This window comes from Prionailurus viverrinus, chromosome B4 (genome assembly GCF_022837055.1).
Source record: "Prionailurus viverrinus isolate Anna chromosome B4, UM_Priviv_1.0, whole genome shotgun sequence".
Taxonomy (NCBI): Eukaryota; Metazoa; Chordata; class Mammalia; order Carnivora; family Felidae; genus Prionailurus; species Prionailurus viverrinus.
The window spans coordinates 139,189,464-139,206,475 of NC_062567.1; the positions used below are offsets into that span (position 1 = coordinate 139,189,464).

Sequence of the window (17,012 nt, forward strand, 5' to 3'; positions counted from 1 at the left end):
CCAAACAGAATTCCAGTGGTACATTGGTAAATGTTTAACAACTGGCTTTCTGGAAGAGTAAAAAAACCTTGTTGTTTGAAGCATTTGTCGATTTCTATAGTGCAAATACTTCCATCATGTCTGATTTAAGTGGGCAGTGTGATGCCACCGAAGGTGGGGTTGGGAGAGGCGTGTGCCTCTCTGGCCACTGTGAATCTGTCCTCTGTGGCAAGGTGACCTCATTTGTTTCTTTCTCTTCTTTGCAGTCAGAATCCATGAGGGTAAAATGTGCCAGCCACTGTTCTGGAGTCAGCCCTCACAGTAGCTCTGTGAGATGCTCATTATCCCTGGGTTACAGGGGTGGAATCCAAGGCATAAGAGGTCTTATAACTGGCCTCAGGTCATACAGCAGAGCCAGGGCTTTGATCGTAAATCAAAACAACAACAACAAAAACCCAATTGATTTGTGGCCAGATGGGTACAGGGTGCATTCTGGATTCTAGTTTTTCTTAGGAACAGTTTCTACCACAGAACGTTCTTTTTCTGGAGAGCTCTGTTCATGGAACTATATAGGTTCATATGGGCAACATTTCTCTTTAGAATCTACCTTCTGTGTGATGGTTATGCTAACCTGTAAAAGTAAATAAAGAATTTAAGGTTCCTTTTGTTTAAATGTTGGATAAGCATCCAGAAGATTTTGGTAACAGTTTGGTTGACATTGCAGATGGACTGTGCAGGGCCTTGTCAGGGTGTGCCAGGGACCCTTGGGCTGTGTTGATACTTTGTGAATACCAGAGACGTCTCAAGCCAGTTCATGAGCCAATTATTTGTCCTAAAGATGCTGTCAGTGGTGGGTCTTTCAGTCATCTAGGGAAGGAAAATTATGACCTTCCATGTAGGTAAGTGCCAACTGACAAGATGCTAGCATCTCTGTGCAGAGTAGTGCACAATTGCTGGGATACCAGAAACCTTTGGAAGCCACATATGTACTGTAATCTGAGTAAGAGTTCCAGAATCAAGGGCACGTGGTTGGCTCAGTCAGTTAAGCATCCGACTCTTGATTTTGGCTCAGGTCATGATCTCATGGTTTGTGGGATTGAGCCCCATGTTGGACTCTGTGCTGATGGGGCGGAGCCTGCTTGGGATTCTCTCTCTCTGCTCCTCCCCACCTCGTGTTCTCCCTCTCAAATAAATAAACTTTAAAAAAGTTACTATTTTTTTGAAGTGAAATGCTATCCTTAATACTGAGATTATGGCTTTCCTTTTTTTTTTTTTTTATATTTAAAAAGTCATTGTTTCCTGCAATTAAGGTAATTATGGATGATAATTTATCCTTTGCTTTCTTTTCGTTTTTTCCTTTGTGTCTTCACTCTCTCTTCCCTCCCTCCTTGTTTGACCAAGTTGAAAAGTTGGCAACCCTTTGTTGGTTTTCTTTTCTTTCTTTCCCTTTCTTTCTTTCTTTCTTTCTTTCTTTCTTTCTTTCTTTCTTTCTCTCTTTCTTTCTTCTGTCTATCCATTCTGTGGGAGTGGGGGAGCATGGGAGGGGCAGAGAGAGAAAGAGAGAATCCTAAACGCTGTCAGTGCAGAGCCAACCCACAAACTGCGAGATTGTGACCTGAACCAAAATCGAGTCAGATGCTCAACTGACTGAGCCCCCAGAACCACCCCCCCATTGTTTTTCTAAATGAAAAGAAAAAAAATTTACCTGCCCGCAAAAGCCCAATGTTTTGGAACTATGGAGCTGGGCCAGCTTTTCAGACAGGTCCCTTGTGCTTGGTTCAGGGAATAGGTGACTTGGTACACTTGATTTCTTAAATGGGGTGAGTTCTCAGAAGCCCTTGAATGTCTTACTCTTCTTACAGGGTAGATAACCTTACTAAACTTTCTGTTTTATAATTTAGAAGTAAACGAGTGGATGTTAAATTAGTTTGTTATTTCAAATTATAAATTATGAGCAAGTGGGTAATATGATTTTGGTTTAGTTTTGGTTTTATTTGTTGTACAGATTGTTCTGTTTGTAGTCTGTGATGGAATGCATAAGATGTATGACCTGTCCCACCCACAGGGGGACCTGTGGTCCGTGGACTGTTGTGTGCAGACTCCTGTGTTTGCTGTGCTGGCTTCACACAGAGTGCCATCGATGACCCCTCTCATCAGTGGGGGATAGTGCAGTGGGCACCTCAGTGCCTCTGTGAGTGGACCTGCTGGCGAGACACTGCCTGTGCCCTCATATGGAAAAAACAAGCCAACCGCTCCATGAAGGGGAGCTCCTAGATACCTGGAAGGACTTAATGACAGAGTTAATAATACTGGAGAGATATCTCAGTAGCCTGGGCAGTGACATGGTGATGTCTGGGGAGCCTCTAAGGGGGCAGGGTTAAGAGGCAGTCTGGATAAGAGCAAGTGAGCTTGAGTGGATCTGTGTTGAGGCTGAGAGAGAGGCGCAGGAGGATCATTGTACTGCTCTCGCTATAGTTAGGCATGTGTGAGATCTCCCAAAACAAGTTAAAAATACAAGAAAACAAGTAAAATCCCCAGCCATGTAGGAACAGTGATGAGGTGCAGATTTGACCTGGCTGCTGGGGAACACTGAGCATCCCTACCCGCCTGTGGACTCTGTGAGAGAGAACCCTGCAACTGCTGCGGGGGGCAGGGGATGCTCTGCAGGGTTCACGGAAGCATGACGTTCTCAGTCCCTCTCTCCCTTTTTTGGGGGTGCGCTCCGGGTCCAGGCGGCCTGGCTCCCTCGGCTGTTTTTTTCCTTCAATCTCCGTCTCTCCCTACAAGCAGTCGTTGTGACGTGTTCATTGGATACCCTGTTCTGTGTCTGTGTTCCTAGGAATGCATGTTGTTGTGGGGTGTGCATATATTTTATTTTACTTTTATTTATTTTTGGGGGGTCTTTTTAAAAATTTTTATTATTGCGTGTAGTTTAAATTAAAGGGGTGGATTGCATTATGGACCTGATTTGTTTCTTATGTTTTCTCGTATAGCATCATCCTTTTAGGAATCCATGCTGTCGTGTGTCCCTCTAATTCTCAGTCCCTGTGTGTGACTCCCCAGTTTGCTTCCTTCTCTGCCACCTCATCCTTGTGTGGGGTCCTGCCGCTCCTTTGGGATGTGTAGGTAGGAGTGGGATCGCTGGGTGAGCGCCCCACAGCAGCCGCCTGTCTTCTCTCCTGTCGGGAGTGTGTGAGGCTTTTGCCTCCTGTGCCGCCAGCTCTGCTAATGACCTGGCCAGTCCTGCAGGTGTGGAGTGAGAGTACTTAAGTAATTACTTATTTTTTCAAAGAATCAGTTTTTAGTTAATCTCACTATTAAAATGTCCTATTTCATGGATTCGGGTTATTATATTTATCTGTTCTTTTTCCTTTTCTAATGTTCTTGTCTAACTTTTTTTTAATAACCCATTTTTAATGTTTATGTATTTTTGAGAGAGAAAGAGAGAACGTGAGCCGGAGAGGGGCAAAGAGAGAGGGGGACACAGAATCTCAAGCAGGCTTCAGGCTCTGAGCTGTCGGCACAGAGCGTGACGTGGGGCTCGAACTCATGAGCTATGAGATTATGACCTGAGCCAAAGTCGGGTGCTTAACCGACTGAGCCACCCAGGTGCCCCATAACAACTCCTCCTCCCCCTCCCCCTCCCCCTCCCCCTCCTTCTCCTCCTCCTCCTCCTCCTCCTCCTTTTCCTCCTCCTCCTCCTCCTTTTCCTCCTCCTCCTCCTCCCCCGCCTCCCCTCCCCCCTCCTCCCCTCCCCCTCCCCCTCCCCCCTCCTCCTTCTTCCCTGAGCATCTACTCAGCACTGTGAACTTTTTAATTTTAATGTTTACTTATTTTTGAGAGACAGAGAACAAGTGGGGAAATGGGGGAGGACAGAAAACAAGCAGGACAAAGGATCTGAAGCAGGCTCTGAGCTGACAGCAGTGAGCCTGATGTGGGAGTCGAACTCTTGAACTGTGAGATCATGTCCAGAGCCCAAGTTGGATACTTAAGACTGAGCCACTCAGGTCCCCTAAGTTTTTTATATATTCTAGACAAAAGTCATTTATTAGATAATACGATTTGCAAAAAATAAAAAAAAAATTTTTTTTTAACATTCATTTTTGAGAGTGAGAGAGGCAGAGTGTGAGCAGGGGAGGGGCAGAGAGAGAGAGACACAGAATGTGAAGCAGGCTCCAGGCTCTGAGCTGTCAGCACAGAGCCCGACACGGGGCTCAAACTCACGAACTGTGAGATCATAACCTGAGCCGAAGTCGGACGCTTAACCGACTGAGCCACCCAGGCACCCCATGTATCTTTATATTTAAAGTAAGCTTTTAATACCCTGAATACAGTTCTTGCTTTTTAAAATCTTATCTATTTCTTTTTTTTCTATTTCTTTTTTTTAAACATCTTTTAAGGTTATTTATTTAATAGAGCAAGAGAGAGAGACAGCCAGCCAGAGCACTTGAGTGGGGGAGATGCAGAGAGAGAGAAAGAAAGAGAATCCCAAGCAGGCTCTGCACTGTCAGCACAGAGCCTGACGACAGGGCTTGAACTCATGAACCATGAGATCATGACCTGAGCTGAAACCAAGAGTTGGACGCTTAACAGACAGCCACCCAGGCACCCCTATTTCTGTCTTTAATTGAAATTATTCATTTGCATTTAACGCACTTATTGACATGGTTAAGTTTATGTGTGCTGTGCTGTCTTGCCATTTCTTTCCATTTGTCCTGTTTGGTTTTGTTGCTTATTATTTCTTATTCTTCTTTGTCTTCATCTTTTTGTCTTCTTTTGTATTAATCCTGTCCTTTTTTAGGATCCTGCTTGAAAAACTTGTTCCTTTGTTGATGGGATCATGTGATCCACCCAGCCACTCACCCACTCTGTGGCTGAAAGCGGGTTGCACAGAAGCCGTGTCTAGTTGCCCCTCTTTGGAAGAAAACCTTGGCAGGGCGGGAGTCTCCCTGTGGTTCCTCTCTTTCCTTGGATTGTATGTTATTCAAGTGTTTGAGTCGTTCTGCAGGGCATTTAGGAGAGACAGCCATGTTATCCTGAAACTACTGGTAATTGTTTCTGCTCTCACAGGGTATATTGCTTCCACCCACAAATATCCATCTACATTTCTCACAACAGAAATAGGAAGATCTTAGGACCCAGAAGGAAACTAAGTATAGTGTCAGACTGTGGAGTCACTTGCGCTGCAAGTCAGAGGCCCCACTGACAGTGCAGGTGCTGGCCAGAGGGAAGCCCAGGCTGTGCTGTTGCTTAGCTCGGTCTGGCAGGTGAGTGGGATATTGGCATAGGAGGGACTGAGCACAAGAGCATGTGCAGAAGGATAAAGGTAGGAAAGTGTAGTTTGTGTGGGAAGAAAGACAACGTCCTTGTGGCAAGGGTAGGGTTAGGGAGAAAGCAGGAAGTGCCAGAGGGCCTGGAGGAATGCTGTAAAGTGCAGCCTGGTGAGTGGTAGGCATATGGGTAGCAGAGGTTTTGCGGCTGAGTTGAGAGGAACATGAAAGTGTTTGTGTTTTGAAAAAGTGAGTTGGATGTAGCAAAGGCAAGAGGCTGCAAAGGAAGGAAAGGGGGCTGGCTGGATGTGGTGGAGCCTGCTCCTAGGGCAGCAGGCTTCACACACACAAATTGCAGCTTCTACGTTGTGTGAGGTCTTTTATTCTTCTGATTAAAGATACTAGAGAAGATAAATCCCATCTCCCGTTACCATAATTTTGCAAACAATCGATGTAACATTGAAGAAGAGATTTCATAATCTCAAAATACAGGTTTAACTTTGTTAAACATAACAGGCTTTATGTTTTTCATTTTGTATCAAACAGTGAAAACTTTGTTGCAAACCAGCCTAGGCCCTCAGAGCCTGCCCTATGACACTCACTGAGCAGGACAAACCTTGTGTTGTCCAGGCAAAGACAGCAAGAGCCTGGAGAGGGTGGGTGGTGTGTGACGCAGAGGGATGGCTGGGTCCATAGCGATTTCTCAGGTGGCTGTGGTGTGGGGCCTAGTGTCAGGGGTGTGGATGTGAGGGAGATTGTGGCTTCAAGGATAAGACTGGGTCATTTGGTGGGATGGGTGGTGAAAGGGGGGGCCTGGCTGGGGGACAGCAGAGCTGCTGAGGGTCAAGCAAAGTGAGCTGTCAGGAGTTTGACTTGCTTAGGTTGAGGTCTGCCAGATGTCTGGTGTTCTTTTGTGAGATGGTGAGTCAGGCATGGGCAGGAGAGGAGACACAGGGGAGGCTCAGGAAAACTAAGTTTGTTATACGTCCAGTCCTGGAGATAGGAGGTGTGGGCCTCACCCAGAGCCACATGGGGAAACCCCAGGGGGGTCGGGAGGTATAAGACAGGAGTCGGGGAACACTTAAGCCATGACCTTTATTGGGGTTTCCATAGGAAAGATAAGGCATGGCAGGATGAACAGCTTAGGATCAGCTAGTTTGAATTATTTTGGTGGGCTCTAAGCTGTAGGGGTGGTCCCTAGTTGCCTGGCCCCTGGCTGTGGGATAACGAAGGCAGAGGAAGATTGTCTCCTGGGATGTGTGGGCCCAGAGAGGAGTAGTTGCTCTGGATGGAGTAGATCACAGTGATGCTCTGGCTTGGGCCCCTTGCTGTCTTTAAGAATTGGCTGGTCCTCGGAGGGGCAGCCTGTTCCTAGCCAGAGAGTTGTTTTAAGATGTCAAACGTGATATACAGGAAATTAAAAATGTATGCAACTGGGGAGAGATGCCTAGTGTTCACACAGGCAGGGGTGGGACCCTGAGGAGGTGGGCTGTAGAGTTGCTAACTTTCTTAGGGTGGAGGGGCATCCCCAGTGCTGACTCATGGGAGACATGGGATGTGCTGGCCTCAGGGAGTGGAGGAAGAGAGTAAGAGCACTGAAGGTATGTCCAGCATTGGGTGGGAAAGGAGAGCAGGGAAGGTGAGCCAGCGGGAGGGAAGCCAGAGAAGGCACAGGCTCAGCGCTGGGAGCTGGGGAGCTCTTGCCGGCTTTGGAGCTGGACCCGGGGAGATGTGCTGAGGGCAGCTCCTGGGGAGGGCACCCTCCAGCCCTGGCTCGTGCCGGGGACGGACTCGTTGGACTTTGGTGTAGACTTTCTGAGGGTGGATTCGCACTGCTTGGGGGAAGTGACCCTCAAATCTTTGCTTGCAGCTTCGTGGCCGTCACCATGTTCTGGAAGTTTGACTTGAACACCACGTCCCATGTCGACAAGCTGCTGGATAAGGAGGACGTGACATTGCGCGAGTTACTGGACGAAGATGATGTCCTACAGGAGTGCAAGGCTCAGAACCAGAAGCTGCTGGGCTTCCTCTGCAGGCAGCAGTGTATGGAGGAGCTGGTGAGCCTCATCACACAGGACCCACCTCTGGACATGGAGGAGAAGGTCCGCTTCAAGTATGTACCGAGGCTCTGACGGGGGCCCAGAGCTGGGCAGGGCTGCAGGGAGGGCAGGCAGGGAGCTGGTGGGCAGCATTTGAGGATGGCCAGAGCCAGGGCTTCTGACAAAAAAGCCCACTTTAAACATTTACCCCATCTGAGAAGGAAGGAGGCCACTCCCCGTGGGGTCTGTTTTTGTGGGGTTTGAGATTTCTGAATCTCTGTGTGTGTGATTTCTCATCATGAGTTGTGCTGAGTTATGCTGTCATCTGAGTATCTTGAGTGCACATGTGTTGAGGGAAGACTGACCCCATGACAAAGAAGCAGATGGGACTGCACACTGGTGGGAAGTAGGTCCCAGCCTGGTGAGATGGCCTGTCAGGAGGGGTGGGTGGCATCTGACTGCTCGACCATGGGGACTTGGGATCAGAGGAAATAGGCCATGTCGTGAGTAGTACTGACCATTCTCAGAGTTTTTCCTAAAATGTTCCATTCAGCATTTGGCCAGCATGTTAGGAGATGACAGAAGAGCGGTGGTGGTGTGGCTAGGGCTGGGGGTGAGGACAGAGGTGTGTGAATGAGAGTATAGGACAGAGTGGCAGAGCCTGGGACTAAGGACACAGTGGGAATGGGTGCAGACAGGGTACCCCTCGGGTTCCAGTGTCTGTAGACAGCCAGATAGTGGATGGTGGTAAAGTCTTAGGTTGGCTGAGTGTGGCCCACAGGTCAAATCCTGTTTTTGTATGGCCTGCAAGCTAAGAATAGTTTTACGTTTTCTTTTAAATTTTTTTTTCATAAATTTTTTTTTAATGTTTATTCTTGAGAGAGGGAGGGAGAGACAGAGTGTGAGCAGGGGAGGGGCAGAGAGAGAGGGAGACACAGAATCAGATGCAGGCTCCAGACTCCAAGCTGTCAGCACAGAGCCCGACGCGGGGCTGGAACCCACAAACCGCGAGATCATGACCTGAGCTGAAGTCAGCACTTAATCAACTGAGTCACCCAGGCACCCTAGAATAGTTTTACATTTTTAAATGGTTGAAAAAAATCAAAGGATAATACTTTGTTACACATGAAATTGGTACCACGTTGACATTTCCTTGTCCGTGAAGAAAGTCTTGTTGGAAGGCAGCCACACTCAGCCTTTGGTGACTACAAGGGCAGAGTTGGCTAGTTGCAACATAGACTGTCTAAAATACTTACTCTCTGTACTTTTACAGAAGTCTTTGTTGACTTTTGTCTTAGGAGAAAAAGAAAGCTGGAGAGGGTGACGAGAAGTGCCTGTGCAGGGGACATTCAATCTAGGGACACCCAGTCAGGGTGGTCTGTCACAGCCTCTGACAGGGAGCCCTGCAGATGCTGGCAGAGGAGAGCCCGAGACAGAGGCAGGGGCTTGTTGGTGAGGAGCCTGCGGGTTTAGGGCTGTGGTGGCCATCTGCAGAAAGTCGGATGGAAGCCGTTGTGCGCGGGACATGCCTGGTCAGTGCCCCTTGTCTCAGCGTCCCTGTGGGTGTCCCCCATCCCTTTTACCCTCTTACCCCTAGTGTGTCCTGTTTGGTGATAAGTTATATGGTCTCCCTGTGTAGAGGGCACTGGTGGCAAGATGGGGAGCAGGGGCAGGGCCGTGTGTTCCGGATCGGGGCAGAAGGATCTTGGAGTGGCATCAGTGAGCCAGGAGACATTTGTGTTCAGAGTCAGAAAGTTGGGGAGTCAGAAAATTCGTGCCTGAGCACAAAGCCAAGAAAACAAAGCTGTGAGAAAACCATGACTCTGGGGACTTAGAGAAGTTAGCGAATGGGACCGAAGTGAGCACGTCAGCTCCACTGTAAGCAGTGTCTGCACAGTCACACGGGGTAGACTAAGCCCTGGGTTTAAGAATTGTGGTTTGATTTTACAGAGAGGGTGAGGGGCAGGGAGCAGGAGAGCCGTGTCTTCATCCTCCATCATGGGAGGTTGGTTTGTAACGTCTGAGGGTGACAAATGAAGAAATGCATCTGTATTTTATTTAGAAACACGGAGGTTAACCGCAGGTCTGAGGATGGACACGGGAGGCTGGAGGCTGCTCTGCCTTACAGGCCCTGTCCAACTGTCTGAGTTTGAAAGCCGGTGTACATATCGCTTACATAAAAAATCAAAAATTAAAAAAATTAAAGTTAATTTGATTAAAAAATTTTTTTTAATGTTTGTTTTTGAGAGACAGAGACACAGACAAAGTGTGAGCAGGGGAGGGCAGAGAGAAAGGGAGACACAGAATCCACAGCAGGCTCTAGGCTCTGAGCTGTCAGCACAGAGCCCGACGTGGGGCTCAAACCCACAAACTGCAGGACCACCACCTGAGCCAAAGTTGGACGCTTAACCGACTGAGCCACCCAGGCGCCCCAAAGTTAGATTTTAATTAAAATTAAACCAAAATTTCCTTTTTGAGGAAAGGAATAGGATGGATGGATAGATGGATGAGGTGGTAGGTAAGAAAGCAGTAGAGTCAAGATTAGTTTTCGAAGATGAGAAAGATACAAGTAGGGACGTCGGCCAGGAGTTAGCACACCAGCTCTGAAAGTGCAGACAGGAAGTACCGCAGGCCAGTGGAGCCGCTGTGGCGCTCGGCTCTGATGTGGCGTGAGAGCCGCCACAGACCGTACGTGAGTGAGTGAGTCTGGCTCTGCTCCTGTAAAGTTGATGTGCAGGAAGCACTGCCTGTGCATCTCAAGGCTCTAGGCAGCTGCCCATCGTGGCCGGCCTGATGGGGTCAGCAGCGACGCCTCCTGTGGCCGTCGTGCTTTTGAAGCGAGGGCTTTGCCTGCAGACCTGGCTGAGCAGCGTGGCTAGCTGCTTCACCCCTGCATGACTAAAGGCTGGGTTATGAGGGGACTTTAGTCCACATAGGGGAGGATGTGTGGGAGCCATGTCTGCTTCAGAGAAGCTGCCCCTGGGTGCCAATTTGAGGTCAGGCAGCAGCCGCTGTTCCTGCGTAAAGCCAGAGTCTGCAGGCAGGTAGGGCTTGTGCAGTAGCCCTGGGCGGAGAGTTCGGCCACTGGGTCCAACCTGAGAGCCATGAGGAGGTCCTGGTCTTTCTCTTGAGGCTCCTGTCCAGTTGGCCTGCTGAGTTCTCAGCCACTTGAGAAACCAGACGAAAGAACCAGCAGACAGACGTCAAGACAGCACTGCAGTTACTTGCAGAGTGCAGTGGAGAGTGTGTTCCGTAACTCTGGGCAGTGGGCTTCCTTGTTCCAAGTTGCACAGTCAGAACTGCTTGCTGGGTAGGAAACAGGGCTGCAGCAGGATAGCCCCCAGAAAGGACACCCCCCAGAAGTCCCTGCAGTGCTACAGTCAGAGCAGGAAAGCTGGCTAAGCCCATTTGCCCGGATCACCCTCCCGCCTGCCCCCGCGGGGCGCAGCAAGTTTTGGCACAGCGGGAGGCATCTGGAGGGGAGAGGGGTTCCCTCCTTCCTCACTCTGAGAACCCAGGCCCACCTTCCGTATTCCGGGACCTCGTCATCGTCTTTGGTTTCCTTCCTGTGGGGAGTCGTATTCTCTAGCAGCCTCCTGAGGAGTACAATGTGAAGGGCGATGTTTGCAGATGAGGCCTGTCGGTGCATTGTTCTCTGTTCATGCTTGTTTGAAACTCCCTCTGCCTTAGACTCTGCACAGACGCCATTTTCTGTCCTTTTGAAGACTCCATGGTTGGCTCCTCTTCTGGCCTTGCTGCTGACAAGCCGGACAGATGCAGCAGGACTCCCAGGTTTTCTCTCCTCCAGGGGGCACTTCGGTCCTTGTCTAGTCCCGTTGTCCTGGAGTCTCCTGCTACTGTGAGATCACCCCCGGGGTCAGGCAGGGCAGTCCCAGAAGCAGCATCTATAAGCAAGGAGAGTTTTGTAAACAGTCGGCTCAGCTGTGAACAGTGCTGCGTATTTGTACCACGGTGAAGCTGGCCCTGGGGTTCTTGTCAGTCCCTGTGCGGGGTACTCCATGGTACCACAGGGCCCTTTCAGTCTATAAATTCATGGCCTTCCCCACAGGGAAGCTTCTTGTGTTGCTTCTTTTATAATTTTCTCCCTTCCGGTTTTCCCTCTTATCTCATTCTGCAGCTTTTTAAGTTATTTATTTTGAGAGAGAGAGAGAGAGAGAGAGAGAGAGAGAGAGAGAGAGGAGAGGCAGGCAGAAGGAGAGAAAGAGAGAGGGAAAGAGAGAATCCCAAGCGGGCTCCGCACTGTCAGCACAGAGCCTGACACGGGGCTCAATCTCATGAACCAGGACATCATGACCTGAGCCGAAATCAAGAGTGGGATGCTTAGTAACCAGATGAGCCACCCAGGTGCCCCCTCTTTCTGCAATTTCTAATCAGGTGTTAGATCACCTGAATTAATACTTTTCTTCGTATTTTTGCTCTTAATATCTTGTCTCGGCCTTTTTGTTCTACATCTGAGAAGCTTCTTCAAGTTTTATCTTCTTATCCTTTCATTGATTTTTAAAATTTCTATCATACTTATTTATTCATAAAATTTTAAAAATAAGTTTATTTATTTACTTAGAGAAAAAACACCAGGAGGGGAGGGGCGGGGGGGGGGGGAGCGGACAGAGGAACTGAAGCGGGCTCTGTGCTGTTAACACAGAGCCTGATGTAGGGCTCGAGCTCATGATTCATGAGATCATGACCTGAGCCAAAGTTAGGTGCTTAACCAACTGAGCCACCCAGGAGCCCCAGCCCTTATTTCCTTTTAAAAGAGAGACACTTTTTTTTTTTTTTTTAAATTTTGTTTTCCAACGTTTTTTATTTATTTTTGGGACAGAGAGAGACAGAGCATGAACGGGGGAGGGGCAGAGAGAGAGGGAGACACAGAATCGGAAACAGGCTCCAGGCTCCGAGCCATCAGCCCAGAGCCCGACGCGGGGCTCGAACTCACGGACCGCGAGATCGTGACCTGGCTGAAGTCGGACGCTTAACCGACTGCGCCACCCAGGCGCCCCGAGAGACACTTTTTTAAAATAATCTTTTTATTAAGGTTATTTATTTATTTATTTTGAGAGAGAGAGAGAGAGAGAGCGAGAGCATGAGCAGGGGAGGGGCAGAGAGAGAGAGAGGGAGACACAGAATCCAAAACAGGCTCCAGGCTCTGAGCTGTCAGCACAGAGCCCGGTGCAGGGCTCTCTATCCCACGAACTGTGAGATCGTGACCAGAGCCAAAATCGAGAGTTGGATGCTTAACTGACTAAGCCCCCCAGGTGCCCTTGGGAATAACTTCTGAGGCCTGTACTGGCAAGAGAGGGTCAGGAATCCCACTCCTCTCCTGAGCCAGGCCCTCTGCCCTGTCCAGTAGCTGCTGCCTCTGTGTCCAGTGCTTTCCAGTTGGTGCTCCCTCTGTAGCCACCGGAGACTTCGATTCCCTGGTGTGCCACGCCAGTCCTCCGGGCCTTGCCAAGGATCATTTCCACTTCTCTTTTCTTGTCTTTTTTCCTCTGTATTATTGGAGTAGGAATTTGAGAGGGAATGCTAACAAGCCTGTATATTTGATCTGCCATGCTTTGCTGGAGTTCCTATTCTCTGCATAAATCTTAGAACGAGCTAAAGCAGTACTTTATCTCAGTCCCTCCACCTTAGAGGATCAGTGCCTTACAGCTCAGCTTGCCACATGTGTGCACATTTGCTTGTGTGTGGAGACCAGATTGGGACCATTCCTTGTGCTCTGGAAACATCTCCTGAAGGCATAGTCGAAACTTTTCTCTGGGACTTGATTCTTTGGTGCCATTGGTACGTCTTCTCTTGTTGTTTGCAGTCTGGTGGGAACCTCTCTGCCTGTGTGATACAAGTCTTGCTCTGGCCTTCAGGGTTGCTGACCTGGCCCTTCTGCCCTGTACTCTGAGCAGGCTTTCTCTGATGACCTGTCCCTGGCGCCTCTGTGTTCTCTGCCATGCTGGTCTCACAGTGTACATCCATAGGGCTGAGCCGACTCATTCAACCCTTATAACCATCCCATGAGGTGGGCACTGCTCCCACCCCTCCCTGGGCACTGCCTACACCTCTCCTGGCCTGGGCCTGCCTGCGTATTGAACTGGGACACCTCTTTGTGAATGCCTCATGTCCATCACACCCAGCCTGCCCACACGGCCCTGTTTCTCTGGTCTCTAGAAGGTGCTTTCTCTTCTTGGGGCTGACAAGGAGCACCCGTCTCTTAGCCAGACCTAGATTTCTCAATTTCTTCCCCCTTCCACATGTGGTTGACTGCCATACTCTGCCAACTGTTTTCTCCAGGGTCTCAAACCCAGGCCTCACTAGCCAGGCCACAGTGACCACTCTTTGGTTCAGGCCTTTGTTAGGGCTTGTGCAGGTGGCTGCCGGGAGCAGGAGGATCATAGTGACTGACTTTGACCCGGGGCTTACTGTGTGCCAGGCACTGCTCTGTTTTATATTCATCCTTGTGGGGAGGGTGGGCACTTGCACCTCTGCATTCAAATGAGAATGACACAGAGAGGTTAGGTGATGTGCCTGAAGCTGCCGAGCTTGCCCTGGGTTGTGCCAGATGTGCTCTAGGGCAGTCAGCTCCATGGGACGATCCCTTGCGTTCCCAGATGTTTCTGGATATGGCTCCAGGCACTGTTCCTGGCCCTGCTGTTGTGGGCTGTGTCCTGGATGTGGCAGGTTGTTGGGTAGCTGTGCCCATTGCAGGGCAATGGCAGTGACCCTGCGTCTATCAGGTAAGTCAGGGAGCAGAGTGATGTCACGGTATTACATGTGATGGGATAAAGATTATTTTGTATCTGGTCATTTTTATCAAGTGAATAGTACATCATTTGGTATTGGTACATCAATATTGGTATTTTTTTTTTTTTTAAGTTTATTTATTTTGAGAGAGAGAGCATGAGAGAGCAAGAGAGCATGCCCAAGTGGGTGAGGGAACAGAGAGAGAGGGAGAGAGAGAATCCCAAGCAGGCTCTGCACTGTCAGCCCAGAGAGACGCAGGGTTTGATCCCACCAACTGTGAGATCATGGCCTGAGTCGAAATCAAGAGTTAGACACTTAACCGACTGAGCCACCCAGGGACCCCTGATGTGGCATTTCTTGAGCCTAGAGACAGGCTGGTTCTGTTTGTTGGTATGCTGGGACAGGAAGGGTATGGAGAGGGAGGGTGCACATGATGGACTTGGTGTCACTAACTGTGTGGTCACAGGAGGTGAGAGCCCTGGCAGGTGGGTGTAAGGGCAGAGGTTTTGAGAGAGGAGATGTCAAAAGACTCAGAAGGTTTATTTAGAGAGTGCAGTAGAGTCAGAAACGGTGAGATACCAGAGTGTAGGGTACGAGGAGCAAGAAAAATGCGTGTGAAAAACATTGAGCTTGTAGTAGTCAAAAATGCCGGTTGGTCACAGAATATTCACGTTTTTACTTCGTTCCAAGGTCTGTGAGTGTTTTGGTCTTACCCATGGACCTGCTTCCTACGAGGCTGGTCGTTTAAGCAGCTTCCTGAGAGCTGGAGAAGTCTAATTTCACCTCCAGTTGCTTGCATTGTGCCCTCTTAGGTATCCAAACACAGCCTGTGAGCTGCTGACATGTGACGTGCCACAGATCAACGACAGACTAGGAGGGGATGAGACTTTGCTGAACCTTCTTTACGACTTCTTGGACCACGAGCCGCCTCTGAATCCTCTGCTCGCCAGTTTTTTCAGCAAGACCATTGGCAACCTCATTGCAAGAAAGACTGAACAGGTGAATAATCCGTCAAGCTTGTGTGGTTTGGGGTGGCTGGCATAGCTGATGCTGACATTTCTTTCTGTCAGCTGTCGCTGTGCAAACTGTATCATTAGGGCTTGGAGAACAGTGTTTCTGACTGTTCTGTGGGACACAGGTGGAGCAGTGTGGGCTGCTGGTGTGAGTTGGAATTTGATGAGGAAAGTGGCTTTCTGAGGATGTTTCTGCAGCCTGGCTCTGGAATAAGCAGCTCTTCCTGCCATCCCTGAGAGCTGCACAGGACTCCAGAGCACGCTGGCATGTCTTGTCCTGACCCAGTCACAGGCATGAGGAATAGGGATATACCTGCATCATGACAGGTTCTTAGGACGCCCACCTTCTAAGATCTGCTGCTCTGTTTATGTGAGTGGCAGGTATCCATGTGTCGAGGACACTTACTGTTTCAAAGCAAATAAAAGAAAACTTCTAGCATTAGGCTTCTGTAAAAATAGTGAGTGCATTTGTTTCATTAGCTGGAGCATGGTCTTCTTAGAGTGGGTTCTTGCTGCTGCCTGTGCTTCAGGGCCATCAGTGTGGTGGTGTCCTAGGCCTGCCCCCAGCCTCAGCAGTTAGTTTTGGTTAGTATTCACCTTTTATCCCTTCCTACCATCCCCAGTGGATTATTTCAAAACAAATACTGGATATCATATAATTTTTAATAAATATTATGGTATAAGGGCACCTGGGTGGCTCAGTTGGTTAAGCATCCAACTCTTGGTTTCATCTCAGGTCATGATTTCACGGTTTGTGAATTTGAGCCCCACATCCGGCTCTGCACTGACAGTGTGGAGCCTGCTTGGGATTCTCTCTCTTCCTATCTCTCTGCTCCTCCCTGGCTTGTGTGCGTTCTCTCTGTCTCTCGCCTCTGTCTCTCTAAACCTTAAAAATTTTTTTTAAATCTAAATATTATGGTGGGGTGCCTGGGTGGTTCAGTTGGCTAAACGCCTGACTCTTTATCTCAGCTCAGGTCATGATCTCATGGTTGTGAGATGGAGCCCCACATCGAGCTCCGTGCTGAGACCATGGAGCCTGCTTGGGATCCTCTCTTTCCCCCCACCTTTCTCTTTGCCCCTCCCCCACTTTCTCTTTCTCTCTCTCTTTTTCAAAATAAATATTTTAAAAAATATTATGGTATATATCTCTAAAATGTAAGGACTTATGGGGCGTCTCTGAGTGGCTCAGTTGGTTGAACGTCTGACTTTGGCTCAGGTCATGATCTCGTGGTTCATGGTTTTGAGCCCGAAGTCGAGCTGTGTGCTGACAGCATGGAGCCTGGAGCCTGTTTTGGATTCTGTGTCTCCGGATCGCTCTCTGCCCCTCCCCCACTCATGCTCTGTCTTATCTGTCTTTCAAAAATAAATTAACATTAAAAACATAATAAAAATAAAATATAAGAACTTTAAAAAATTATTTTAAACATATCTCTAGGAGGGGACAAGACTTTGCTGAGCAGATTGCAGTATCACATCCCAAAAACATTAACTATAAGTGTTCAGTATCATCAAATATCTGGTAAGGGAACAGACCCAAATTTTGTGTGTATGTCTGGGATTCTGAGAAGGTGTGACCTTCAGGGCATACCATCATTCACCCGAAGAAATTGTTGGCATGTTGTAAGTGTTCAGTGGAGCATACCTTTCATAGGACCTTAAATCTTAACTTTGCAAGGGATCTTAGAGGACTACCTCACCTCAGATCTTTTTCTGAACCAGTCAGAGCATAAGTGAAGAGTGGCGGTAATGCAGGTAGTGAGAGAGGCTACAAGTAGTGGCAGTGGTTCTAGGACGCGACAGGGAGTCCCTCACACTAGTGACAGTGCTGCGAGGATTGAGGGCAGGGGGCACTGTGGCCATCAGGCAGGGAGTGGTAGGGGTGTCCTGTGTCTGTTGGGCAGTGGTGGTGGTGGTGGGGGCGGGGTCCCTGTGGCCATTGGATAGTGAGGGAGTCACTCTGG

General features: G+C 48.9%; 1 protein-coding gene across 8 annotated transcripts in view; it reads left to right on the top strand.

The window, feature by feature from the left end:
- Positions 1 to 17,012, top strand: part of PPP6R2 (protein phosphatase 6 regulatory subunit 2) — an 84,962-nt gene that overhangs the window by 38,523 nt on the left and 29,427 nt on the right. For 7 of the 8 annotated variants that reach the window (XR_007153711.1, XM_047864909.1, XM_047864908.1 and 4 more), the window contains 2 exons: positions 7,120 to 7,362; positions 14,851 to 15,037. Coding sequence is in view for 6 of the 8 variants with exons in the window: in XM_047864909.1 (XP_047720865.1) it covers positions 7,136 to 7,362; positions 14,851 to 15,037 (414 nt within the window). In the remaining 2 variants the exon portion in view is untranslated. Of the gene's footprint in view, positions 1 to 7,119; positions 7,363 to 14,827; positions 15,038 to 17,012 lie in introns of those variants that run through there. The other variant, XM_047864915.1, reaches the window with a different exon arrangement.